This window comes from Temnothorax longispinosus, chromosome 12 (genome assembly GCF_030848805.1).
Source record: "Temnothorax longispinosus isolate EJ_2023e chromosome 12, Tlon_JGU_v1, whole genome shotgun sequence".
In the NCBI taxonomy this organism is placed as follows: Eukaryota; Metazoa; Arthropoda; class Insecta; order Hymenoptera; family Formicidae; genus Temnothorax; species Temnothorax longispinosus.
Window position 1 is genome coordinate 3,895,925 of NC_092369.1, and position 27,848 is coordinate 3,923,772.

The 27,848-nt window shown below is 43.7% G+C and overlaps 4 protein-coding genes across 4 annotated transcripts; all 4 read left to right on the top strand.

Annotated features, from left to right (window-relative positions):
• Positions 1–4,251: 4,251 nt before the first annotated feature.
• Positions 4,252–5,232, top strand: LOC139823274 (uncharacterized). Its single transcript, XM_071795652.1, has one exon. The coding sequence runs from the start codon at positions 4,252–4,254 to the stop codon at positions 5,230–5,232; it is 981 nt and encodes a 326-aa protein (XP_071651753.1).
• A 2,335-nt stretch (positions 5,233–7,567) lies between these two features.
• Positions 7,568–8,854, top strand: LOC139823276 (uncharacterized). The gene has a single exon (XM_071795654.1). The coding sequence runs from the start codon at positions 7,568–7,570 to the stop codon at positions 8,852–8,854; it is 1,287 nt and encodes a 428-aa protein (XP_071651755.1).
• Positions 8,855–22,405: 13,551 nt separating this feature from the next.
• On the top strand, positions 22,406–24,068 carry LOC139823278 (uncharacterized). Its single transcript, XM_071795656.1, has 3 exons — positions 22,406–22,460; positions 22,873–23,460; positions 23,866–24,068. The coding sequence occupies exons 1-3, from the start codon at positions 22,406–22,408 to the stop codon at positions 24,066–24,068; spliced, it is 846 nt and encodes a 281-aa protein (XP_071651757.1).
• A 1,832-nt stretch (positions 24,069–25,900) lies between these two features.
• LOC139823279 (uncharacterized) lies at positions 25,901–26,284 on the top strand. Its single transcript, XM_071795657.1, has one exon. The coding sequence runs from the start codon at positions 25,901–25,903 to the stop codon at positions 26,282–26,284; it is 384 nt and encodes a 127-aa protein (XP_071651758.1).
• Positions 26,285–27,848: the final 1,564 nt, after the last annotated feature.

Sequence of the window (27,848 nt, forward strand, 5' to 3'; positions counted from 1 at the left end):
ATAGAGTACGGTGGTGCGATCAGTCGCACCTGGCGCCCAAGCATTTTGTGTTTTAGCAACCTCGCGTCAATCCACGATTGCCTTCCCCCGGATTGCGAGACCGAGGGAAAAAACGTCGCTATATATATATATATATATATATATATATATATATATATATTGTTACGCGCCGACGAGCGTTCGCCACACAATTACTCACTTTCACACTCGCGCCGCGTGTCACGACACTCTCGCACAAATAAGATGACTCGTTTAGAAAATCAGTAGCTCTTTATTACGACTCTCGGTATAATAGAGGAGCTCGGGACGACACGTCCGAACGAGACGCGTCCCAGAGTAAATCTGAACATCAGGTATAACAGGAAAATCAATAGTTAATTGAGCATCATGCAATCAATATTAGTAAACAAGCATCCGTCGCTAAGGACGGTTCGCGACGCGACATTAAATAACGGGCGACTCGCATATACGCGCGACACGAGGACAGCACGGGCGTAACAATATATATTTGTTTTTATATAATCCATATTTGTAACTTCGTAATTAATGCGATATTCACAATACGTGTGCACACGCAAAGCTCTTTCTTTAAATAAACAATCACAACAATTCACTACCATTCACTATTGCGCTGTTCATAGAGCCTGTAAACGCTAACGCTATTAATGCACTACCTCGGAAGGAAGAGCGTTGGTAGCGAGCAGTTATGACGTATAATACTACCAGTAATGACGTCACGACAGCGTTTGGTAGCGCTATCATAGAGCTCCGCGAACAGCCAGTAGCGCTAGGTAGCGCTAATATCGTCTCCCCGAACGCACCCATTATGTACAAGGGTTTAGTGTGTCAGTGTACGAGCCGTTTTTACTTTCGCGCCTCCCCTTTTCTTCGTCTGTACGGCTGCATCTGCCGTCCGCCTCGGGGGGTCCGTTTGAGTCCCTGTCGATGAGGAGGACACGGTGGCGTCCCGGATCGGTGCCTCTGCGTCGGTTTGCGTTCCAACCTCCCGTGTTTGTTTGCCACTCTTGACCGGATTCGGCTTGAATCGCTTTGTTTAGTCAGTGCGAGTCGGGACCCCGGTGTTGGCCGGGGAGACTTACTTGAGACGTCGCGGAGGTTAGAACCGGCTCTCGTCTCTTCACTACTGTAATCGTGTGGAGAGGTAGCGGCTGGGTCCGCCGTCGTCTAGTGGGATTTTCATCCTTCTTCCCGGGGGCGAACCTCTCCTGAAATAGGCGCGGCGTGGTGCCTTCCGTTGACTTCGTGACGTTAGCGTGAGACGCCAGGATGGGGCGCCCACGCGTAGATCGTTCGCTATGCTCGTCGCTCGCAGCTCTGAAACGGTGTAATGGCATCTGTGCGCCGCGTGTTAGTTCGGCGTCTTGCGCCTTAAGGAAAGCGACCGAGCGCCGCGATTGGTTGGCGACTCGCGCCGAGTAAGCGGCTAGCGCTGTAGGCGGACTTGCGCCGTTGTAGGCGACCGAGCGCCGTGGTTGGCCGGGCGACCGAGCGCCTCTACCGGCCGGGCGACTCGCGCCGTCGTAGGCGAACTTGCGCCGTGGAAGCGGTTCGCGCTGTATAGGCGACCGGCGCCGAGGAAGCGACTCGCGCTGTGTAGACGACCGGCACCGAGGAAGCGACTCGCGCTGTGCAGGCGACTGGCGCCGTGTGTAGGCGTTTCGCGCCGAATAAGCGACTAGCGCTCGTAGGTAGACTTCAGCGTCTAGGCGCTTTATGCCTCCGGCGACTGGCGCCGGAAAGATCTGCTCGAGCCTGTAGGGGGTCTCCCTTTATACTAGTCGGTGCAAAATTTTGAACTCGCAAAGCTGCCCCGGCGATGCGACGCCTAGCGGCGTTGCTGCGAACTGCCGGTATTACAGGCATCGCGCAGGGATGTATCATTGGTGGCGCGGACCGCCACATATAATAAAGAAAAAAAACCACTATATATAAGAATTTAAAAGGTGAAAACAATAACGTACATATTAGCATATAAGAAAATGAGATTGTAACCTCTCAAGAAAAAGAAAAACACATAAATAAATAACGAAAAACTTCGTATACCTCAGTTTTTCTTTTTCCGCGGAAGAAGGGATGTTGTGAGCGCACAACGTATTAAGGATTTATTGTACTTGGCAACACCGAGGGCCGGATTACTTGGTAATCCGACTTTAGCGACAAGAGTCGAATCTAACATCCGCCGAAAAATCTGACGATTGCATCGGACGACCGATCATCCGATGCAATCCGACACGGGAACCAGGAGCGTTATGGAGGATTCACATTGCGTCCGATGTTCGACGTACGACAATCCGACATCCAATAACAGAATTTATTATTAGAGACAAAAATTTCTTATTGAATGTCGGATCGTCGTACGTCGAACATCGGACGCAGTGTGAATCCTCCATTAAACTCCGGGACAACCGAAAACGCTGATGCGAAGGTCAGCGCAAGGCGCTGACTGCGTAAGGTTAGCGCCACCTCGGTTAGCAACGGCACGCGACTCGGACATGATAAATACCGCCGAATTATACGATCGGGCGGGCAGTCGGAATTCAGAATCGAAACAAGTACGTGCGTCACCATATTATAACTCGTTAAAATCTTTCAGCGTTTTCCGAGTGTAACGCGATTATCAAATTCAAATAAATAAGACAGTTGTAAATTTGAGCAAGATAAATATATTTGAATTAGTGATTTAATACATTGCGACGAGTTTTCTTCTCTGACCCGAAATCTCTGAACCCTGTGCCGAAACACTCCCGGTTACGGCACAACAATATAATATTATATTATTTGATTTTAATTTTATATATATATATATATATATATATATATATATATATATATATATATAAACATATGTATAAAATCAAAATACTACAGTATTCATATATATTAAGAAAAAAATATTGGACTTACTTTGAAATACTGAAATCTATTCCTGTAATTCCAAACTGTTTAATATACCGTGTATGTCCTCAGCTGGTATGGTGTCTGGCGTGGTGCCTGACATAGCGTTTAGAATTGATATCTAAAATTTTAATTTTATAAGCAATATTTTTAAAAGGTACGAGCGACAAGTGATTGAGCGTGTAAGGGAGCGAGTAAGCAAGCGAACGAGCGAGTGCGTGCGTGCGTGCGTGCGTGCGTGCATGCGTGCGTGCGTGCGTGCGTGCGTGCGTGCGTGCGTGCGTGCGTGCGTGCGTGCGTGCGTGCGTGTCTATAAGATACAAAGATAGAATAAATATATCCGACGAAAGTTTTATATTCAATTAGAAATCAACTCTTGCTCTGTTCATGGCTCGCTTTTTCTATATATCTCTAAATAAATTTCTATATTTAATATTTAAATTTTTTTAGAAGATTATTTATCTAGTGACAAAAAATATACTGATATGGATATGTCTAATAAAACAGAAGTAGCTTTAAAAATGCAAAAAAATGGTAAGTTGTAAAAAATGATATTTAAATGAAAATAATTAGTCATTTAATATGTATTTTAGAATCAATTAATTTTTTTAAGTACTTTAAAAACTTTCAGAAAATAATTTTTATTTATGTCACAGTGTTACATTTATAAAATAGATACACACATCAGCATTCGTTATAATAAAAATAATTTTTGCTTGAAATAAATATATTTATAAATAATATTTTTGGTTGATACATAGTGTATAAACTATTTTTTTACATAATTTTACAGGTTCAAACTGGTAGTCGAAGTACCGAGAAATGATTGACAACAACAATTCCAATTTATCCTTTTTTAATGAAAGTGAACCTGGTACGTCAGATACAAGATCTTTTGAGTCAGCCTGGTTGACTTAAGAGTCCACCCAAACATTTCCTTTGGGTTACATTATATAACTCCCCCGACGGGTTCCTACTTTGCCGAAGCCTCGGGGCGGGCGTGCGTGGTTCGCGGGACGCGGGGGACGACGGGACCGCTCGGCGGACCCAGTGTTCTCGGGGGCTGCGGGTGGCCGCCCTTAGGCGGGTGGGGGGGCTTAAGGGCGCGCACGGGGATCACCCGCTCAGGGGTGTAGCCGGGCGCGCCCGACCAAAAGGAACCCCCCAAGCCAAGGTGTGCGCGACCGTGCTGAGGGCTGCGTGGCGCAGGGGGTGCTGCGTCACAAACGGTGCCTCCCGGAAACCGGGCGACCTCCGGGAGTATTTAGCCAAGCCCCGGGCATTCGCGGCTCTGCCCGGGTGAGATCGCGCGACCGTGGTACTCGTGGGACAAAAATGCAAAAAAATAATATAAAAGAAAAAAACACGGAGTATGAGGAGGTTCTCCAGGGCGTAGCCACCTTAGGTGACGAACGACCTGAGGAAGTTAGACCGGACAGCTTAGAGAAGGAGCCGGACAAGGCCCAGCCACAAGCTGGTAAAAACCGGATAAAGTATAGCGGGGCGGCACGTCGTCGTTATAAAAAGCAAAAGCAGATGGAGGGGAAGAGCAGCGCTGAAAAGCCTGCTCCTGAACCAAACTCTGCTTCTGCGACAATGCCAGGGACGGGGGAGCGAGCTTCCGCTGGGACGTGCAAGCAAACCAGATCAGAACAGACCACACCCAGTCCCAGCACTACACAATTGGGCAAAAGGCCTAAGATCGCTGCAGATCAGAGGACTTTTGCCCAAGCAACATCCGGCTTAGCAAGGGTGGCCATGGTTCCCATGGAGTATCCCGAGCGAAAGCTGGACCAAAAAGAAGCTGTGCTTTTGAGGGATAAGGTGAAAGAGGGTATCCTTGGCATTGCGAAGGGTACCAAAGCTCTCACCTTCAAGGGCACAGCAGATAGGGACGGTGCAGTTATTTTTAACTGCACCGATGCAGAAATTGAAGGGTGGCTGCGAAGCCTAACTTCGGTTTTAGAGATAAATGGGGTTAGGGTGCGTGCGGTGCAGCTCGATGAACTGCCTAGGCGTCATCGGGTTGTAGTGCACGTGGAGGACCCTAGAATGCCTGTCAAGGAAGCGATAGAGCTACTTGACAGGCAGAATGAGGGTCTCCAAGCCGCGGACTGGGTGGTCGCAAGGTGCAGCGAAAGTAGGGATGCTACGAGCACCCATTTCGCTGCCCTTATTGGGGAGGGAACGTTGAATGCTCTTAAAGCACTCAACTTCAAACCCTTCTGTGGTCTCAGCCAGGCGACAGTTAGATTGCCTGGAGGGGACCGCAGGGGGGAGTTAGAAAGGAAGGAAGATGGGCCGGGGACTGCCTAATCAATGGCGGGCTCCAACATCCACTTCACTCAAGTCAACTTGCATCACAGCAAATGCGCCTCGGCGGTTCTAGCCAGGTGCGCAGCTGTGATGCACACAAAGCACTTATTCCTCATCCAAGAGCCGTGGCTCGTCAAGGGACACATTAAGGGCCTTAGAGGTTGTGGTAAATTGTTCAAAGCAGACAACGCAAAAAGACCAAGAGTCTGTATTGTGGCGAAAGGTTTAGATGCCTGTCTATTACCACAATTCAGCGACGGCGACCTAGTGGCTGTAAGGCTGAAACTTAAAACAGGCGATGGAGGGATCAGGGACCTGATAGTGGGGTCTGTTTACATGCCCTACGATTCAGAGGAACTACCCCCCTAAAGAAACATGATAGAGCTAGTAGCATATGCGAAGGAAAGGAGACTAGAACTTCTCTTGGACTGCGATGCGAACTCACATCATTTGGTGTGGGGAAGCTCCGATATAAACCCGAGAGGGGAAAGCCTACTTGACTTCATCATGAGCACTAACTTGCAAATCCTAAATAGAGGAACAGAACCCACTTTCCTGGACTCTAGAAGACAAGAAGTGATAGACATCACGTTGTGCACGAGGGGTGTGGTGGATCTGGCGGGATGGAGGGTCTCAAATGAACCTTCAGGGTCCGACCACAGACAGATCCGCTTCGATCTTGTGAACTTACAAAAAGATGAACAATGGGGGAGAAATCCCAGGAAAACAAACTGGGAGGACTTTAAAGCCGACTTAGTCAGTCGGCTGAAAAATACACCGATCAGATTCTACACAAAGGAGGACTTGGAGATCGCAGCAAGTTTCGTAAGCAATGCTATCAGGGAATCCTTTGAACTGAATTGTCCATTGAGACCGAGAAATGCCTCGGCCGGGGCTTCATAGTGGAACGAAGAGCTATCGAGGCTTAGGACCGGGGTAAGAAAGCTTTTCAATAGGGCTAAAAATATAAATACGTTGGAAGCCTGGGAAAAGCACAAGGCTGCTCAGCGAGACTACAAAAAGGCGATAGTTAACTCCAAAAGAGCGGGGTGGAGGAACTATTGCGAGAGAATTGAGAGTGCTCCGGAAGCATCGAGACTATGCAAAATCCTCTGCAAAGAGAGTGACCCACAGTGGAACTGTCTCAAGCTCCTTAATGGAGAATTCACAGAAACAACTGAGGAGAATTTGAATCATCTCATGGAGACCCACTTCCCGGGATTTCAGAAATCCTCTTCAGACACAGAGAACCAACGACAACCTAGGGCTGTTCATAAGCCCAGGGCTTGGGCGTTGGCGGCAAAGGTGGTTTATCCACAAGCGGTGGAGTGGGCGGTTCGCTCCTTTGAGCCCTATAAGGCTTCGGGACCAGACGGCATACTCCCTCTGCTTTTACAAGAGGGACTCGAGGAGCTAATAGGCCCATTGACTAAAATCTTTGGGCCAAGCATAGCCCTAAGACATGTTCCGCAAACATGGACAGTCACTAGAGTGGTCTTCATACCTAAGCCTGGCAGAAATGGACACATTAAAGCCAAAGATTATAGACCCATCAGTTTGACTTCTTTCCTGTTGAAGACCCTGGAGAGGCTAATAGATAGGTTTCTCAAGAACGGACCATTAGTAGACCACCCTCTAGCTGGAGCTCAGTATGCCTACAGGGAGGGCAGGTCTACGGAAACTGCCCTACACCACCTGATGGGCAGGATAGAGAGGCAGCTGGAGGCGAAAGGATACGCTATTGGAACCTTCTTGGACATCGAAGGGGCGTTTGATAGCACCTCGAAAAAGATCATTAAAGAAGCATTGATTGCACATGGGGTCCCGGAACCGCTAGTAGACTGAGTGGAGGACATGCTGGCGGGGAGGAACCTAACAGTCACGCACAGTAATATCAACATCACTGGTAAGCCGGGCAATGGGTGCCCGCAGGATGGGGTCCTGTTCCCTCTGTTGTGGTGCCTCGTAGTCAATGACCTACTGGTGAAACTACAAAAGAAGGGGTTCCTGACCTATGGCTATGCGGACGATATAGCCATAGTGATCCTTCTTAGATACCCTAAGGGACCGCATGAACGTTGCCCTAAAAATCGTCCAAAAATGGTGTGAGGCCAAAGAATTGATGGTTAACCCATCAAAGACCAACATAATGATCTTCACCAGGAAATACAAACCAGAACCCATTGAGCCTCTTAAGCTCTGGGGGAAAGATATCCCCTTTACAACCTCAGTTAAATACTTGGGACTATATATAGATACCAAACTTAACTGGAAAGTACATCTTGCAGAGAGCAGGAAAAAATTCTACTCATGCATGTGGATGTGTAGAAGAGCCATGGGAAAGTCTTGGGGCACCAAAGCTCCTATAGCACTATGGTTATACAAAGCGGTATTGTTACCGAGACTACTTTATGCATCTGTGATCTGGTGGCCCAGGACAGAGAAAGGGGAAGCGAAGAACCTTCCGAAAAGCCTACAAGGGAGCTACTTAAGGGCTGCAGTAGGGGCTACGAGGACTACCCCCACAGAGGCGCTAGAAATTGCACTCTGTGTGCCTCCACTAGACCTGGCCGTAGTAAACGCAGCGAGGAACACAGCTTATAGACTAAGGTGTCAGGGAGAATGGAGAAATACAGGAACGGGACATACAAGGCTCGACCTGTTCCAGAAACACCCTTTCACTTTAAAACAAGATAGAGTTCCTAAAAAATACCAGTTGGTAAAACATTTTAAGATACAAATACCAACTAGGAAAGAATGGTCTGACCCGGGGGGAGTCAGGGATCACAATGTGGATCTATGGTTCACTGATGGGTCAGGCATTAATGACTGCTTTGGGGCAGGACTTTACGGGCCGAAGGAGAACCACAGGGAGAGTATTCCTGTGGGAAGCCACTCAACTGTTTTTACAGCTGAGATACTGGCTATCCTAAAGTGCGCGGAATACCTGCTAAACAAAGATACGAAGGAAAAGAAGATAAACATCTGCTCGGCAGCCATACAAGCGCTGGCAAAAACAACTACCGAATCAGCATTGGTTTGGGATTGCATGCTAGCATTAGAAAAACTAGGCGGACTTAATAAGGTCACGCTAGTATGGGTGCCTGGGCATCAAGGAATACCAGGGAACGAAACCGCAGACATGCTGGCCAAGAAGGGGGCTAATGAAGCACCAATTGGCCAGGTGACGGGAATACCCTTTGCAGTAGGCAAAGAAATCATCAAAGGTCGCCTAAAAAGGGAACACCTGACCAGGTGGGAGAAGTTAAAAACCTGCCGCCAGGCCAGGACTTTGATGAAAGACAGCAGACCAGGTAGGGCTAAAGAACTACTGGCGCTGAGTAAACAGAAACTGAGAATGGCGTTGGGATTGCTTACTGGTCACTCCACCATACTCAGAGCACACCTTTTTAATCTCGGGCTCGCAGAGCAAAAGGCATGTCGCCTTTGCGGAGACGAGAAAGAAGACAACGTACATATAATATGCCAATGCCCGGCATTTATATGCAAAAGATACAAAACCTGGGGGAGTATGTTTTTAACCCCCCAGGATTTAGAAAATGCTAGGGTTACAGATCTGATAAACCTGGTACAAGGCTCAGGACTGTATCTCGAGACCTAGCAAAAAACAAGTGGGAAGGCACAAAGGATCAGCTAGATCTGGTGGCCGACAGGGACCCTGGTGGTACCTCCCACTACTTCCACTACTACTACTACTACTACATTATATAACATATGTATAAGTAACGTGTATTAAACCATTTTAGATTCCCATTTAAGGATTCTTCGACGAGCTCTTCAACATTGTCCAATACAGCCCGTTTGCCAGAGGATGAAACAATACATACTTCACAAAGTGTCCCTATTGGAGACAACGATGAGCAAAGTGGGTTTAACACTTAATAATTTCTTCACTTACATATACTTAACTTTTCATAATCGTCAACAGCTAAAATTGATTTTATGTAGTTTGCGGACATAATCAGATTAACATCTCCGCTCGCATCGATATGACTTTTGGTTATCTTACTCTATCGATCAAAACTAATTATTACTACGCAATTACATTGCGACGCTTTTCCCCCGGTCTCGCAATCCGGCGGAGGGCTATCGTGGATTGGCAGCACGCGCAACTAATTCCGACACAAAATGATTGGGCGCCAGGTGCGACTGATCGCACCACCGTACTTTATTCTAAACAGCGCAATATCCCCGGCGACGCCTCAGGGCGTAGCTTCCTTTCAGGGAATTCGGAGAGAAGGCGTAACGCAATTAATCACACAAAGTTATAATAAAAGAATAACAAGTAATATATTTAATCAGGCAGAGTAGGTGTAAATATAATGTATTTGCAATATAATATCGGTCAGTGTAGATGTTGGTATAATCGATCCGAGCCTATCAGATTCGAAATTAGATCATGCGGTAGAGAGACTCTAGCGACGGCGGATCGACGCCGATGCAACGAATTAACGCGAGGATGTTGAATAGATTACCACGGAAAGGTCAGGTATGCTGACGCAAGAATGCCGGATAACCAACGCCGTAGACGGACGCAAGAAGGTCGGATAGAGTAACGCCAGAATCTCAAAATATATGAACGCGATAATGCCGACTGTTAAACACGATAGATGAACTCATACAAGATTAACGCACAGAGGAACGCAAAACAATAGTCAACACAGACGAACACACGAAATATTAACGCTAGAGATAATTAAGGCAACGCGGTATCTTACTGCGAACACGCAAAGAATACTTAGGCCACGAGGCCGACGAACCGAGTCGCCGCACCTCCGTTTGCAACTTCGACGCGTACCCGGGCCGCCTCGATTCCGCACGACGCAAAAATTATGGGCGGTCTCGCCGTGTAGGCCACGCTGGCCGGCGATCGCCCCCGAACACAAAACCAAGGACTCGTATCGCGAACGATCCCGCGGTTGACCACGCGAATCCCGAATTCTCTCGCAAGTCCGGAAATTCCGCGGCCCCGCGTCGATCCCGACGATTTTCCCGTCTCGCCGAACGCAATTTTCGCCGTTCTCGAGGGCCCGGATACGCTATTTAACGAGGGCGAGTGCCCTTTAAACTACGTGACCACTCGCGGCTCGCCGTTTTTCCTCGCCATTCGCTCCCATTATCTCCACGCACAACACGCCACGATCATCCCGATTCACGCAATGAAACGCAACACAATTTCTCCGATTTACACGATGAAACGCGACACAATTATTCCGTTTAACACGATGCAACGCGACACAAGTATTCCGATTAACACGAAGAAACGCGACACAATTATTTCGATTAACACGAAGAAACGCGACACAATTATTTCGACTCACCCGAGAGGACACGGTCGGTTCGACTCACAATATTCAACGCCACGCGACTGTCGGCCGTGACGGTGCTCCCGGAAAGGGCACGATTGGTCTCTACGCACATGAGAGTTCACTCTCGGCGGGGCCCTTGCACGATTTTCGATATGATTCTCTGGACTGCGAGCGTAAGGTAACGCACGCGCTCATACCGCCGTCCACAGGTAACTCCTGCAGGTAACCGATACGCGTGGTGGGCCAGCGCCTCGAGTGAACCCTCTTTTCCTAACGCGGGGACGCCAGGGTGGTGACCTTACAGTTAACGTCGGTGCTTCCTTCAGTCCGGGCAGCTCGTTTTCGGGCGATGTCTCCTCGCTTCCAGCCGGCACGACAGTGACGAAACGATGGTCCGCCGGGATCGCGCCGGTTCCCCGCGCCTGCGCTGCAGCGTGTCGCTCGACCGGATTGCCGATCCTAGCGCTTCCGGCGCCAAGGCTGCCCGTGCGCCGTTCCTTCCGGGGGCGCCACTCCAACTTTAGGCGCTCTCATCGGCGCCTCAGCTTCTCGCGCGCCTCTTCTTCCGGCGGCGCCACTCCAGCTACCTCCGACTCGGCGCGGGCTTTTAAAATCAACCGGCTGTCCGGGCCGCGATGATTAAGCCGGCGTTCGGGGTCAGGCTGGCCGGGCCTCGGCCCCGTCCGCCGGCAGCCCCTCGCGGTGGCGGTCACAGGGCTGCGCACTTCTCTGGGCCGCTCCTGGGCACCCTGGCCTGAGTAGCAATTCGCTCGGGTGTGCCCCGGGGTCCTCTCGATTCCTCTCCTGCCGCTGTTGTAACCGAGTGCGGAGTGGCTTCCGGCCGGCGGTACTCCAATGCGCTTGCGGGGAGGTCCGGGCGACCCGGCTGGCGACCATGTCCCCCGGCCGCTTCCTTAGTCCTGACAGCTCTCCAACGTTGCGGCTCGCGGCCGTTACAGCCTGATTCCGGTCACCACCGGCGATCCCTTAAAACTTAAATCCGAATTAGACCAACCGATATTACGCAACCGCCCTCCCCTCGCTCCGAGGAGGAAGCATCCCCGAACTCCCCTCGGCCGAGCCCGTCCGGGAAGTAGACGCGAATTGTCACGTCACAACATTTAAAAAATAATTGGAAATCAAACTCATCAATGCTGTAAAGCTTGTTATCTTATTTACTTTGTATTAGTTCTATGAAATTATTACATTCTACATATGAACCGACAAATATCTTTTTATAAATACTTATTGTATTTTTTAGACTAATAAAATTTTTTTAAACCAAATCATCAATATTTAAGCAACTAAAAAAATTCATTTAAATAATAAATTATCATATTGCAAAACTAAAAAAATTATGGCATTTTATTTATTCTACGAGTTTTATTTATTCTACGATTCTACGAGTGACATACAAAAGCATTGTCAATTAAGAAAAGGTCCGAGTAGAAAACGTAAAAGGAACCCTGATGAGTGGGCTGTCAATATTTTGAAAAAGGCCCAAGATAATGGTACGGCGTGTACAACTCAAAGTGGTCAATCAGTATCGAAAAGAAAAATGGGTGTAGGATGCTTTTCGTGTCACTACAAATGTTCGGAACGTATTACACTTATGAAAAGGCAAAAATTTTTTAATGAATTTTGGCAAATGTGTGACCATAATCGTCAATAGGATTACAAATCTATCACAACCATTCAACACAGAGACCAATCAAATGATGGAAAACGAAGAAAAAGGAGCATAGCTCAATATTCACCGACTGTGCAAACAAGAAAAATCAAAGTTTGCCAAACTATGTTCCTGGCTACCTTTGGTAATTATCATTTATAAATTTCATCTAATTTTATAAATTGTTGTACTTATTTTAAATTATTTACAAAATAATCATATTCAATTATTTACTTTTCATAATTATAATTTCAAAAAAATTTAATTTAAAATTGTTTAGTTTTTATTTTGTATAATTATATTTTAAAAAATCAGATTAAAATATATATTACAATCTGTTTTATAATGAATCAATTGTATGATGAAACAAAGTTATTTATCTGGTTATAATATTTACAGTCCTTTGAATCTGAATCCTTTAAACGAAATTGGACAATTTGTTGAATCTAAGTTTATCAAATTTTATCTTTCTTTCTATTTTTATCCGACACTGTATACTTGTCGTAAATTTTTGTTGGATCAAAAGGTTCCCATCTACTCGCTGGAAAAATGTGTTTGTTCCTCTCGTACCATGATCTAATGAGACTAAGTAAAACTTTTCCGGCATGTGATTCCTCGGTTTCGACAGAAGCATCATGCATAACACAAATATCATTGTGAACGTCAAATGTGAACAGAGGCCCGCTCTTTCCTCGTGCCTAATCGCAATATTACATACAATAAAATAACATGCCAACATTGTGATATTGCTTCATAAGTTTTATCATTTAGTACATTTACCTTAGTTACAATAAAATCGTAAAACGTATAATGGTGCGGTAATATAAGATCCTCCTTGACATAGTTAAATAATAGAAACGGCCAAATTACGAGCTATTGATAGATGTATATTTAATAAATCAATTTAACAACAAATGTGTTCGCAATATTTTATATTGCTTTTTAATCGCTTCTTAAACTTTAACGCATCAAATCACAATAAAAAGGACTGAAAATTCGTAACCGTCGCAACAAATAAAAGGTCAAACACCTCAGGTATTCGTCAAATGTATATTGTCGGTCGTCTCCTCCGCCGCAAGAACAAGGTGAACATCCGTGATGTTCCTGCATTCGCGAATCTTTATGTCACCCGACCGTCTTAATGGCAACTGAACACAGTATAAAATTATAAGAAACGCGAATAATTAAGTAAAAATTTGTTAAGCGGGACACTCACATAAAAAGTCAGTGCAGCAAAAGATACGGAGACTTCCTTCATCGTCTCAATAGTATGTGTGATCATCGCGAGAGATTACAAGCGACTGTGGCAATGCTCGCTTCGGAAGGGCACGGATTGTTGTTAAAATTTCATATGAGATAATACGTTCAGAATATCAAAATAGGCATCGTTCAATAACTCCGTGTCCTTGTTTAAGTTTATACCGGTTGCCTGTTCCTTTATATGTATCATCTCAGCCGTTAATCTTTTTTTATAATTATGTTCGATTTCCAAAATGCGAGCATTGTCCCAATCAAATGCATGACCGAATTTCACGCTATGCTCAGAGACAACCGTATGCTTTGTTTTATCTAATCTAATGTTGCTTTTATGCTCTTTTAATCTTGTTTGGAGTTGCCTCTTTGTCTGGTCGACATAAGAAGCATTACAATTTTTGCAATCAATCTTATAAATTACATCAGTATTTGTGAGAAGGGCGTTCTTATCTTTATGAACCTTAATAATGTTGTTAAGTTTATTTAAAATGCGATATCCCACTAAATTTTCTGATCTATCCACTGCTGAGGCTATGATTTTTGAAATAGAATTTAAATATGGAATAGCGATAAAACTTTTTTCTTTTTGTAAACTTACTGCATTATTATCTCTTTTAGTATTTTTTGTTAATTGTAATTTCCTCAGTCTCATGTTAATTCGAGAGAATATTAGATCAATGGGATATCTATTGCTTAGTAAAACATTGATGATAAAAATTAAATTCTTATTAAAGAACCTCGGGTGTGACAATAACATAGCCCTGTCGACTAGGCTACTTAAACACTCTGACTCTTTTTCTGACATAAATATTTCTATTGAGCCATTCCATTTCTTTAACACTACGAATACGAATCCGCTCGAAGTCACGAATAATAAATGGTTCTTGAATTTATCCAATGTCGATATTCCTTCGGAAGTTTCTTCTTTATTACAGCTTGGAGATTTTAGTTTACCGTTTTCTATCAATCAGAAAAAAGCTGTACATGAATTTATTAAAGATCTCGAAAGTAATGGTAGTAAATACACTATTGACAATCAAATTAGAATACAGAATGTGGCGATTCCTCAATTCCATAAATTTTTACAAAAAAGACCACCCACCACTCCCATTGAACACAGTCTCATCTATAGATATAACTCTGCCATTCAATTTCAAAGAACTAATCCGGACGTAATTTTTACAACAGCGGATAAAGGTAATGTGACGGTGGCATTAGACAAAAACGAATATATACGAAAAATGGAGTTGTTGCTCAATGATAAAGACACTTATGAAATAGTTAAAAGAAATCCTTCTGCCAGAATAGAAAGGGAATTAAATGCTCTGATAAAGAAGTGGCTGGAGAGGGAGTACATCACGAAGGGGCAGCATTTTTACTTACATTCTAGTGATTCCATACTTCCTAAAGCCTACGGTCTTCCAAAGATACATAAAAAGAACGTTCCGTATAGAATAATTGTTTCTTCGGTTAACACGGCGTTGTACAATTTAGCATCCTTTTTACAAAAAATTTTGGCTGACAGCTTGCCTAAACCAAAGAGTCACGTTAATAACAGCTTCGAATTGTGCGCTGACCTATCTGAAATTAGGATGCAAGATTCCGAGATTTTGATCTCATTGGACGCCGTATCGTTATTTACTAATGTACCATCAAAATTAGTTATGGAGGGCATAAAGAAGAGGTGGAAGTTTATTAAAACAAAAACGAGATTATCACGCAGTGAGTTTATGAATGCGGTTAAATTTGTGTTGGCTTCCACTTTTTTCACATTTAACGGTGTAACGATGCGCCCCTCACGCTAAGGCATCGTTCCCGGCCACCACCCGCCGGATGCCGCCCGACCGATCATCCGTCGGGCGAGGAAAGGGCGCGGTGCGCCCACATCTTTTTAAACGTTCGAAACGCACCGTGTGCGCGGGGAACCCGCCGCACCGGTGCCTTCCCGCACGACGCCGACGAGCGCCGACGAGAGCCGATCCCCGCCGAAGACGAGCGCGCGGGATCGCGCCGCCGCGCGAGCCGCCTGACGATCGGCCTCCCTCCTGCTGAACTCGCCGCGCCGAGCGATATATAAGCCGCACAGTGGTGCAAAACGCCAGAAAAGAGGACATTCTTGAATAAAGTTCGGAATTCATTAACGATTTATCTGAAATTAAGTTTATAATGGTTTTTTTATATGCTGATTTTGAATTTATTATTGGACAAATAAAATTCAAAATGGCGGATTTAATATGGTGACTAAAAATGACAAAATCCTGCAATTTTTTAGTAAATGCGTTTTAAATTTTTTTCTCCGAGCTTTTTAAGGTTGCTAATCATGAATCTGATGTTAGAGTTTCAAAATTCAAAATAGCTGATTCAATATGGACTAAATATGACGAATTCCTGCAATTTTTAAGTAAATGCGTTTTCCATTTTTCTCCGGGCTTTTTCAAAATGATTCAAAATGATTAAAAAGTTACAAAAATTAAATCATTTATCCCTTGCATTAGCTGATGAAAAAATTCATGACCCCAGAATGTGCCGCGTGGAGGCTGCAAAGGTTATACATTCCTTTTTTTTGTTTTTTTTTTAGATTTATATATTTTTTTTGCATTTTAGTTTTAATTTTTTTTGCAGTTTTAAGTTTAACGAAAATTAATTTTAATGATAACATTTATTATTATTATTAGAAGATTAGTGATAAAATTAATTGTTTATAAAGAATAGGAAGAAAATAAAAAATGCGTAAAAAACATGAAACAAAAATATTCGTGACTGTATACGCTCAAAAAACAAACTTAATGTAGGTATAGTGTAGTATTTATTTATATATAAAGATTAGTAAAAAATATAATTCGTTCAGTTTTCAGAATTTACGTCCAACAAATCCATTGTTTCTTCAAATAATTCTTTTTTATTTTTTGTTAGTAATTTTGGTCTTTTACTTGACAAATAAGGATCAGATGAAACGAGAAGATTGTACATGATATCTTCATTCGTTGCAATTCTACTGCATTTTTTTTGTATGTTCTTCTCTGATTTTTCTAAATTCCTTATGCCTTGATTCTTGCGCTTCTTCAGATAATGACCCAATTGGTACTATAAACTGCTGTATCACTTCTGCACCATGTAACAGTAACTTATGAACTGTAGCAGGCATATAGTACCAATTGTAATGAGTTACGTACTGTTCAGCTGTTTCCATAGAAAATTTCTCAAACTTATTGGCAATTATCGGATATCCAGAAGCGACTGCTTGCAACAACACAGAAAATCTGTATATTAAATTTTCATTTAAGCCCGTAATTTTGGAGGTTTTTGTAGGGTCTGAAAAAAATCTTCTTGCAGTGTTTCCATCGTTACTTGTTCCTACTCCTTGTTTAATAAAATCTATTTTTAAACCCATTTCTTGCATAAAATCATTTTGAATTTGTTTTTTTCTATTTGCCTTTAATGCTTTATGTTCCGGTGAAAGAGCAGATCATTTTTTGAAATCTTGGTTATAAGCTATATGTATAAGGCATTCCATGCTGCAAATCCAAGCATGTAGAGAGCTTATTCCAAATTTATAAAATTTTATAAATTATTTAATAATTATTTAATAATTATTTAATAATTTATAAATTTATAAAATTTTGGATTAGGAGTTTTCTTTTTGATTCGTTCTAAGTCATTCATTTCGGTTGGTTTGGCGTTACAAATATAACAGCGCATTGATGATGTTGCATCACTCAATGCGGTGCAAATTTTTCCATCAATCATTGTCAATAATAAGTCGTGCTTTATTTTAATTTGTGCATGAGTCGTGGGTTGCAATGTTTCGATCTGTGTTTCAATATTTTCTATTAATTGTTGTGCAATTTCCGAAGTTTCATGAACAAATTCGAAACTAAGTAGACGACAAAACATTGTCGAAGATGGAAATTTATTTTTCCAAATAACCATATTAGTTTCATCATTAATAAGTTGTAATGGAACCAATGTAGAAATAAAAACATTCGAATCATCACTCCCATAAGAACTGAATTTTTGTTTATAGACCTCTTGCCCAGAAGCCCCATCGCATCCCCATTTACTAATCAGAGTCACAGTACCGCTAATTTTAATTTTCTCTTCTTCTACAATTTTTAATATTCGACTCGCAGTATGGTTTAATAATGCTTGCAACTTAATCGAAGCTCCCCTATCTGTAATTGAGATTTCATTTTTATCTGGATGACACTCGGTACGCTTTGATGTTATCGCGTAATAGGAAGGTATTTTAATATTTTCTTCAGCGCAAGCTTGTTTTAGAGTATTGTACTCAAATCTGCCGGACCATTTTGCCGAAATCATTAATCCCAATGCTTTTTCACTAGAAAATAATTTCGCAGGTTTAGGTTTTTTAGTGTAACATGCATCTCTAATACGTTTGGCTTCTGAAGGATTTTTAATTAAATAATTTAAAATGCTGTACATGTCATTTTTTCCCTCTGTTTTTAACTTCAATTTCGCTGCATGTAAAAGCACATAACTTGATTTGTTTTTTAGCAAAGGTAATGTTACTCGATGTTTATGTCTTTCAGAATATGACTCAAATTTGTCCATATTTTTTTAATTTCCCATCTTTTTTGTAGATCCACTCAAGTCTGAGTTATGACCGGTTTTCTTTTTTTTTAAATAAAGATTCTACAGTTGATATTTCACGCAAAAATATTGAAGGATAAATAAATATATTTTTTAACCAATTACTATATTTATTGCAAAAATTTTTTTTGTATAATTTGTTTGTCTCCATTTTACTTTTAAATTTGAACAAAAATCTTTGCAAGTTGTATGTAATTCTTTTTGGGCATCATCTGAAATCTCTTTATCTAATATTTCTAATATTTTTGTTAATAAAACATGTTCATCAAAACTTTTAGCACTACGCAGTATCATGAACAGCTGACCATTCGTTTTTATACTGTCCATAACGAAAATAAAGATGAATTGAACTATCGAAAACAATTACGAATATATGAAAAACCAACGAAACGTATAACGATAGAGCAAATGCAAACCGACCAAAATAAAGACAAACAAAAAGACACTGCAAAATAAGAAATGAGCTTTTAAATTTCTCACGCTTTATAAGTGTTCCGATACTGTATTTTATTTGCGGGATTCACAAGTGACTGTAATGCTTGACATTTCCTCTTTAAGTTCATGCACATTCAAGTTTAAGGTTCATGGACGCGAAATTTTCACTCTATACAGTTCTCTCTGTCCGATTTTGATGCAAAAATGTTGACAGAAGAAACATTTTTCGTAAAGAAATCAGATTTTTTTTTAAATAATCGATCGTAACTTTTTGGGATCAGGTTAAAAACATGGCAGATTCGAAATGTTCGATAAATTTTACGTCAGAAATGGTTGGTATAGATTTTTTTTAAAGTCGGTATAACGTATATAACAGCTGATGAAAACTGTCCTGAAAAATCGTCCGTCCCGGACTTAATAGATTAAATTGAAATTACAGCAGAACGGGGACGAACGGGGATAAGAATCTATGTGTTTCGAATAGTATTATAGATAAGCTTTATTTCGACACTTCGTTTTTTTTAATACAAGTTAATACAAAAGTTCCAGACAACTTTTAGTTTGAGTACACCGAGTATATTAATGCTTTACAATGTGTATTTGTATCACTTTTAGGGTATATAATGGTATTTATATTCGTAACATATTATAATACATTTATACATTTAAAAATAATGGTATTATTGCACTGGTGCAAATTACTCACATTAATCCATCCCTCGAGTTTAATAATTTACTCGTTTCATAAATGCTTATTTTTATCTAAATTACGATTTCTTAATACATCACTTGATAGTTCATTTATATATAAGCAATAATTTATCATTATTTTATTAATCTAAACAAACTTTTTTTTGTAAAATGTCCGCCTATTTTCCCAAACCGTCCCACTGTGAGCCGGCGCGCTCGGCGAAACGGCACTTCGTCTCTACCACGGCATTCCGCTGCTCCTGACGAAGCCTACCCTCCAGATCCCAAGGCGACACACAAAACGAGGTCCAGAGTATGAACCTCGACTGAGCGTTCTCAGGTGTTTTCGAACTCCATCGCACTTACTCCCGACGGCCACGGCACAACGAGGTCGAGCGTGCTCGGCCTCGTAGCGAGGGTTCTCGCGACCGTAACCCCGGGATCCCGCAATCCTCCGTTGCATATAGCGCGTTCCCGCCCACGGTCTCAGCCTTGCCGGTATACAGCACCAGGTGCATACACATCCCGGTAAAACACCGCGTCCCTCGAGTAGTGTAAGCCCGCCTTCATTTTACCGTCCGAATGTACGGGCAACACCGAGCATTGTAATATACCGCGTTTCACTATTCTCTGTAAAGTCGCGTTCCGTTATTATCTCGTATACCGCGCCGAGTGCACATGCACTACCGATTTATGTAATTCCTGTGTCCTGCTGTAAAGCCGCGTCCATTATTATCTCGTATACCGCGCCGAGTGCACATGCACTACCGATCTATGTAAATACCGCGTCCAGCTGTAAAACCGCGTCCCTTCGTTATCTCGTATACTGCGCCGAGTGCACAGGCACTACCGATTTATGTAACTCCCGCGTCCTGCTGTAAAGCCGCGTCCGTTGCTACCTCGTACACCGCGCCGAGTGCACATGCACTACCGATCTATGTAAATACCGCGTCCAGCTATCAACCCGCGTTCCGCATGGTCTGTAATTATATTATCGAATTGAATAAAGCTTTTTATTGTACCTTACGATTGATTATTGTCTCTGGGCCTTTCAGTCGAACTCCTGATCCGGCGAATTAGTCCGCGTTCGATGATAAAGTTGGGCCGTTACAACGGTGTCATTTACAAACAGACCTTCGGCTCTCCAATGGGCTCCCCTTTGTCTCCAACAGTGGCTGACATTGTCATGGAAGATTTTGAATCCTCTTTTTCAGAACATACTTAAGAAATTTCATATAGTTAGATTGTTTTGTACATTATCATATCCTTTGTAAATATTTTATAATTTTCTTTGTTTTTCTATCTTTTTCATTTTATATAAAAATAGAAATTGTTGTTCTATGTAAATTTTTATAGAAATTCATATCAGAGTTGGTATTTCTATGTCAATCAATATTTCTTATCATAATTTATATAGAAACAATCAAATCCTTATCAATGTTATTTTTTACGAATAATTAAAATGCTTTGATACTTGTGTTATTTAATGTAACTTTAAGTATTATTTGTATATTAATTAATATTTTTGTATCATAAGTACAGAAAAAATCTAAAAACTTATGTATGTTATTCTATTTTATTCTATACAAATAATTAGAATGTATATTGATACTTATGTTATTTAATGTAACTCTTACTATTATCTGTATGTTAATTAATATTTTTGTATCATAAGTACAGAAAAATTTCTAAAAACTTATGTATGTTATTCTATCTTATTCTTTACAAAACTATGATATGTATGTTATTCTATCAAAAACTTTAATTATATGTTATTCTACCTTAATCTATAAAACAATGACTGATCAGTACAATATATATCGGTACTAATTAGTCATTGTTTTAAAAGAATAAGGTAGAATAACATATAATCAAAGTTTGATGATAGAATAACTGTTCGAGATTCCGTTATCACACTGCGCCATCCGATCAGATGGCAGCATCAATCGGATATCGACGGGCCGGATTGACGCGGCAACTTGCGCAAGCACGGGCGCGCTCATCGCCAACTTCTTCCTCGCGACACACAGAGTCGTAAAAATGGCCGCGCAGTGACCAGACGTACGAAGTGTGCTCTGTGCTTCATTTGAGTGTTACAGCGAATTGAAGTGCCCACCGCAGTGATTGAAGCTGCCGAGATACTTTACTAACGTGTAAAGAGACCGCTCATCCAGCTCTGGTACATCGACACGACGAATCAGGCTCACACGTGCGCGAGTGCCGACCGCCACGTGTCTCACCGGCTCACGGGCTAATCACTACGAGGAGGGCAATTAATATAATTGTCTCTCGTACTCACGGACAATCTAAAGACTTCTCATTTATTCACCGCTCATCGTTTCTCAGATCAGATTGTACATTTTTAACGCATTAAAGACGGCTCAGACTGTGCTCTGAGTTACACAAAAAATAAGGAATGAATTTGTTAACACTTTCCACGCGTGTCCTTCTCATCCCGCTTCCATCGCCGGGATTAATCAGCGATTTCGCGAAAATTTGGTCCTTCGAGCCGGATGCGTGGAATTTATACAAAGCTCAGACTCAGATCGTGTGAACAGGGCATGCCCTTCAAGACATGCCACGTAGACATTATCGCGCGCTTTCGCGAGTGAAGTACAGACATTCTCACGCGCGCTCGCGAGTGTTACACAAACATGTTCACGCGCTCTCCCGAGTGTAATATAGACATTATCACGTGCTCAATACATGACTTCAACAACTCTCGCTTCGCGTAATGTTTTTCTCACGCGTTTCTCGAACGTTCTCATCTCGTGCAGTAGTTTTTACACGTGTCTCGACGTTTCTCAGGTGTTTCATCGTGCGCAGCTCAGGGACGGCTCAACATGACGGAACCCGCAAAGGCGGGTACGGGCGGTACGGACACCACGACGCCGCTGCTTGAGGTACCACCGGCTCGCACATCGGAACGCCAAGCCTCACCCGTGCGCTTGTCCACGGAGCTCACCTTCAAGGTTCACACTCAAATGAACCGCCTGGCGACGGTGCGGAATATTGGCGAGACGCTGCCAGCTTGTGCAGAGGACACGCCGTTAGAGGAAGTCATCCAAATCTCAATGCATCTCGAAGAGGCGCACAAGGCATTTCTCTAAAGGAGCATGCATATCTTGAAGCCTCATGGCCGTCGGCGCTCATTCAACAGCAAAGCGCACGTTGACAGCTCAGCATGCGGCAGCTCAACCGGCCCGCACGGCAGCATCTGACAGCTCCACAGTTTACCCGTGCGATTGTTGCAACGGCACTCACTTCATTGTGATGTGCACGAAATTTAGGGATCTTTCAACGGGCGATCGACAAAAATTAGTCATACCACGGAGGCTCTGTTTCAACTGTCTCGGCCGCCACAACGTCCGCTCATGTAAAAGCTCAGGGGGGGGGGGTGCAAGAAGTGCACCAACCGACATCACACGATGCTGCATGAGGCTCATCAGTCGAACTCATCAGCGAAGCCGATCACCAGCTCAGCTGCGTCAGCTCAATAGGAAGATGGTGCAATCGTCGCTCACTCATATTTGGCCCGCTCATCACACTCAATATTACTAGCTACTGCCCTGGCTCAGATCAGCTCATCTGTTAATACTCAGCGCGTACGGCTTCTCATTGATTCAGGTTTAGAACTTACCTTTGTTTCAGAATCTCTCGTTCGCCAGCTCAACATTACTCGTAATCATTCCGTCATTCTCATCACTGGAATTGGTGGCGGAAAGGCGACGCAAACTCGAGGAGTTGCATTGCTTAAGCTCCGCTCACTTCACTCAAGATCAGACGTCATTATTCAAGCTCACGTTCTGCAGGCGTTAGCGAACATCCTGCCATCCTTCAACGCTGCACCACAGGAATGGCCGCATCTCACCAAGTTAACCTTGGCTGATCCAGATTTCCTCACACCACAGCCAGTGGACATCATCATTGGAGCTGACTCATATGGGCAGATCATCAAGCCCACCATCATCAAACAAGATCCATTGATGCCAATCGCGCAGCTCTCAATTTTCGGATGGCTCGTTTTCGGACCTGTCGATATATCATCACCGGCATCTGCTGCAGTGCATCATGCATCAATTCAGGAGAGAGAAGATGCTCTCGACGAGTTATTGTCGAAATTTTGGACACAAGAAGAAGTGCCTGCGAGTACCAATCATGATCTCACTCCTGACGAAAAAAGGTGTGAGGAATACTTCAAAGTCCACTGCTTCGCGGGATTCAACAGGGCGATACACGGTTCGAATTCTATTAAAATCATCATCTGATACTCTTGGCAATTCTTATCTCACTGCGCATCGATGTTTGCAAAGTTTACTAAGAAGACTCTCCCGAGATGACAACTATCGACGTTTGTATCATCAGTTTATGACAGAATATCGAGAGCTCAATCACATGAAGAAGGCTTCACCCGCTTCCAGTCAGCACACACAATATTACTTGCCACATCATGGAGTGCTCACACCAGACAGTGCAACCACTAAATTACGTGTGGTATTTAATGGCTCGTGCATCTACATCCGGCCGCTCACTTAATGATCTCATGCACACAGGAGCCAAACTGCATTTTGACATCACCGATGTTTTGCTCTGGATTTGACAAGTTCAGCACTTAGTTGCCACTGACATCACCAAAATGTACAGGCAAATCAACGTGCATGAAGATGATTGGGAACATACAACGGATTCTCTGGATAGACGACCAGCTCAATGAAGTGCCACATTATCTCACAACGGTTACCTATGGGACCAAGGCTGCCCCGTTCTTATCAGTACGAAGACTGCTGCAACTGGTGGAGGATGAAGGTCACAGTTTTATCCTCGCAGTGCTACCAATCATTTGTTGACGACATTTTGGAGGCGCCGACACCGTTCAGCAGGTAATAGAAACTTCAATATTGCTCAACGGACTTGTGCATGGCGGGCGGCTTCCCATAAGCAAGGTGGCACGCGACTCATCAAGATGTGCTCACTGCGGTTCAAGCAGAAAAAGACCAGGGCTCACAAATTGCATTTGACGATTGCGCAAACAAAATACTCGGATTACGATGGCTTCCTCAAGAAGATTCATTCACATTCTCAACAAGAATCTCGTCGCACACCGATCATCTCACCAAACGCCTCGTTTTGTCTGAAGTGGCTCAGATATTCGATCCACTGGGCTTTGCATCACTGCAGGGGTGATCAAGGCGAAGATGCTCTTGCAGGAGCTTTGGCTACATAAAACTCCAATGGGATGAACCACTGCCATCCCAGCGCTCATCACGGTGGCTCATCATCAGAAAAGAACTCACAAGCTTGCAAGCTCTCAATGCTTCGGTGGTACAACCCCTGGAGTACCTCGTCAGTGGAATTTTACGGCTTTTCTGATGCTTCTCAACTGGCAATGGCTGCAGTCGTATTTATCACCGTCCACGGCTCTAATGGCGCCACGGTTTCATTGGTGTGCTCCAAAACTAAGGTAGCACCACTCAAACGACTCACCATCCCGAGACTTGAACTCACCGCAGCACTGCTGCTCTCAAGACTCATGCAATACGTTCAAGCCACCTTAAAGTTGAACGTTACAGCAACTCACGTGTGGACGGACTCTGTTGTGACACTCACGTGGATTAAATCTCATGCATCGCGCTGGAAGGACTTTGTGAGAAACCGAGTTTCTCAGATTCAAGATCTCACTGCAAAAGCATACTGGAAATACGTACCTGGTACATCCAATCCAGCCGATTGCGCATCCCGAAACCTAACTACTGCTCAACTTCAAAGCCACTCATTATGGTGGACGGGACCACCGTGGATGCTTACACCTGAAGCATGGTCATCCCAACCCGCTCTTTCGGACGAGTTGAGCACTCATGAGGCTCGTTCTGGCATTGCGCTATATGCTGCCGCATCTCAGTCGGACTACCACTGGGACCTCATATATCGATACTCAACTCTCAATAAATTATTGAAAATAACAGTTCTTTGTTTCAGGTTCATATCGCTTCTGAGAAAGCGCCGATACAAGCCACTGGACTTGCACTCAGCTTTGGAGGAGGCCAGAATATTCTGGATCAAGGCTACTCAAGCGGCATACTTCACGCACGAGATCAAAATGCTCACGGCCAACTCGAGACTACCAACTGCTCACGCATTCAGTCGATTGACTGCGTACATCGACGCTCAAGAGATTATCCGAGTTGGCGGCCGCCTCAACTAATCAGCACTAGCTCAAGACAAACATCAGGCGATCTCACCTCGCCACTCACGGCTCCCAACCTTGATCATCGCCCACGCCCATTTGCGTACCCTGCATGGAGGAACACAGCTGACATTGGCTCATGTCAGGCAACAATACTGGATCATCGGCGGACGGGCTCCGGTGAAGTCTCATATCTTACGGTGTGTCGTGTGTGCTCGGCAGAGGGGGATCCGTGCTCATCAACTGATGGGCCAACTACCTCTCTCTCGGGTTACGCCGTTACGTCCGTTTGCTTAAACAGGAGTCGACTATGCCGGACCGCTCACCATCAAGACATGGAAGGGACGAGGTGCGAAAACATACAAGGGATGGATCTGCGTGTTCGTCTGCTTCTCCACCTCCGCAATTCACCTCGAAGTAGTCAGTGACTACTCATCAGAAGGATTCATAGCAGCTTTCCGAAGATTTTCAGCGAGAAGGGGAATTGCTCAGACTATGTATTCGGACCGCGGAACAACTTTCATTGGAGCAGACGTTGCGCTCAAGAAAATGTTCGTACAAGGCTCTCACGAACATCAACGGATTGCCCAAGTTTTGCAACTTGATGGCACCAGATGGCAGTTCAACCCACCAGGCGCTTTACACATGGGGGGCAAGTGGGAGGCGGTGGTAAAATCCGTGAAGTTTTATCTGAGACAGACTATCGGGGAGACTCTACTCACGACGGAAGAACTCACAACGTTGCTTACGCAAATCGAGGCCATTCTCAACTCGCGCCCTTTAGAACCGTTGAGTGACGACCCTGAAGACGTCTCAGCGCTCACACCAGGTCATTTTCTCATTGGAGGTCCACTCACTACCATACCCAGCCATCTCTGATTGACCTGGCAACCTCACGATTATCTCGGTGGCAGCTCATCCAGCAGCGTGTTCAACATTTTTGGGCACAATGGTCGGCTCATTATCTACAACGCCAGCAGGCAAGATCCAAGTGGCATCATCCTAACAACAACATCGAGGTGGGCTCCATCGTGCTGCTCACCGACGAACGCTCTCCACCGTGCAAGTGGCCACTCGCCAGAGTAACAGCTTTGCACCCCGACAAGGATGGACTCACCAGGGTGGTTACCCTCAAGACGGCTTTTCTTTTGTGCTGTCTGTAGACAGTCGAAGATCTTTTGAGGAAAAAAGAATCCGTGCGTATAAAATCGCAAACTCATAATCACCGCCCCCTCCACACACACACACACACACACACACACACACACACACACACACACACACACACACACACACACACACACACACACACACACACACACACACACACACACCACACACACACACACACACACACACACACACACACACCACACACACACACACACACACACACACACACGCACGCACGCATTCTGAGCAGAGAGGGTTTGGAGTCGGTAAATACCGTAAAAATGACGAGTTACGGGGTCCTTATCTCTGCAAGTGACATACACACACACACACACACACACACACACAAAAGCACATACAGAAGTGAGAGGCAAGGGACTCACTTTAATCAAGCACCCCAATGAGATGTAAACCCGACCGTGCGACCTCCTCGCGGTACACCTTGGGTTACGCTAACGCCGGCGGTAATCAATGCGGCACACGCGCATGCACGCAAACTTCTTTTTTAGGTCATGTTTGCGCGTTGAAATTGTTTAGCACACCTTTTTTGTAACGGACTGTCGATTACACTGTTACACTGCAAAAAATCGCCGTTTTTCACCTACATAACCTTACTTTCTTGAAAATCCTGACGTGTTAGAGCAAAATGGGGCCTTGTTTCGATTTTAGCTACCCAAAATCTATAAAAATCGTCTACTGCGGTCCCAGTTGCTCTCCGAAAAAATTTTTTTGTGGTCCTGTGTAATTAATGAATTGCCGCTGAAAATACGGTTTAGAAATATACTACTTGCAGGAACATGAATTACAAACTCTGAACCTAGCTCACAATTTATGAATTTATATATAAATGTTTTTATTAATCAGATTCGTGATTTGATGACAAATGGTATTATCATAGACATAGAAAGTGGTCAAAAATGTAATTTTATATTACAACCCCTTTGTTCATCGGTTGACTCTGTTGCCCGGCTTATAATACAAAATCGCTTCCAATTTAACGGTTATTTCGGCTGTAGTTGGTGCTATCAGTATGGGGAGTATTTCAACGGTGCTATGCGATACCCTTTTATAGATGATGATTCGCCTTTAAGAGATCATGTCATATATTAAAGACATGAAGTACGTTGAAGAAATAGGCAGATCATTTAAAGGTGTTAAAGGTTTCGCAGAAATTACTCAATTGGAAAATTTTGATTGTGTTTGGGGATTGCCGTTTGATTATATGCATGGTATTTTGCTTGGTGCTGTTAATACTTTATGGACAAAGTGC

Excerpts from the sequence above, each read along its gene's own strand:
- LOC139823274 (XM_071795652.1), top strand. The coding sequence starts at position 4,252 with ATGCAAAAAAATAATATAAAAGAAAAAAACACGGAGTATGAGGAGGTT.
- LOC139823278 (XM_071795656.1), top strand. The coding sequence starts at position 22,406 with ATGCGGCAGCTCAACCGGCCCGCACGGCAGCATCTGACAGCTCCACAG. Across the intron at positions 22,461-22,872 it reads GACAGCTCCACAGTTTACCC|AATCTCTCGTTCGCCAGCTC; the intron begins GTGCGATTGTTG and ends CCTTTGTTTCAG. Across the intron at positions 23,461-23,865 it reads ATTCAACAGGGCGATACACG|GCAAATCAACGTGCATGAAG; the intron begins GTTCGAATTCTA and ends CAAAATGTACAG.
- LOC139823279 (XM_071795657.1), top strand. The coding sequence starts at position 25,901 with ATGTATTCGGACCGCGGAACAACTTTCATTGGAGCAGACGTTGCGCTC.
- LOC139823276 (XM_071795654.1), top strand. The coding sequence starts at position 7,568 with ATGGGAAAGTCTTGGGGCACCAAAGCTCCTATAGCACTATGGTTATAC.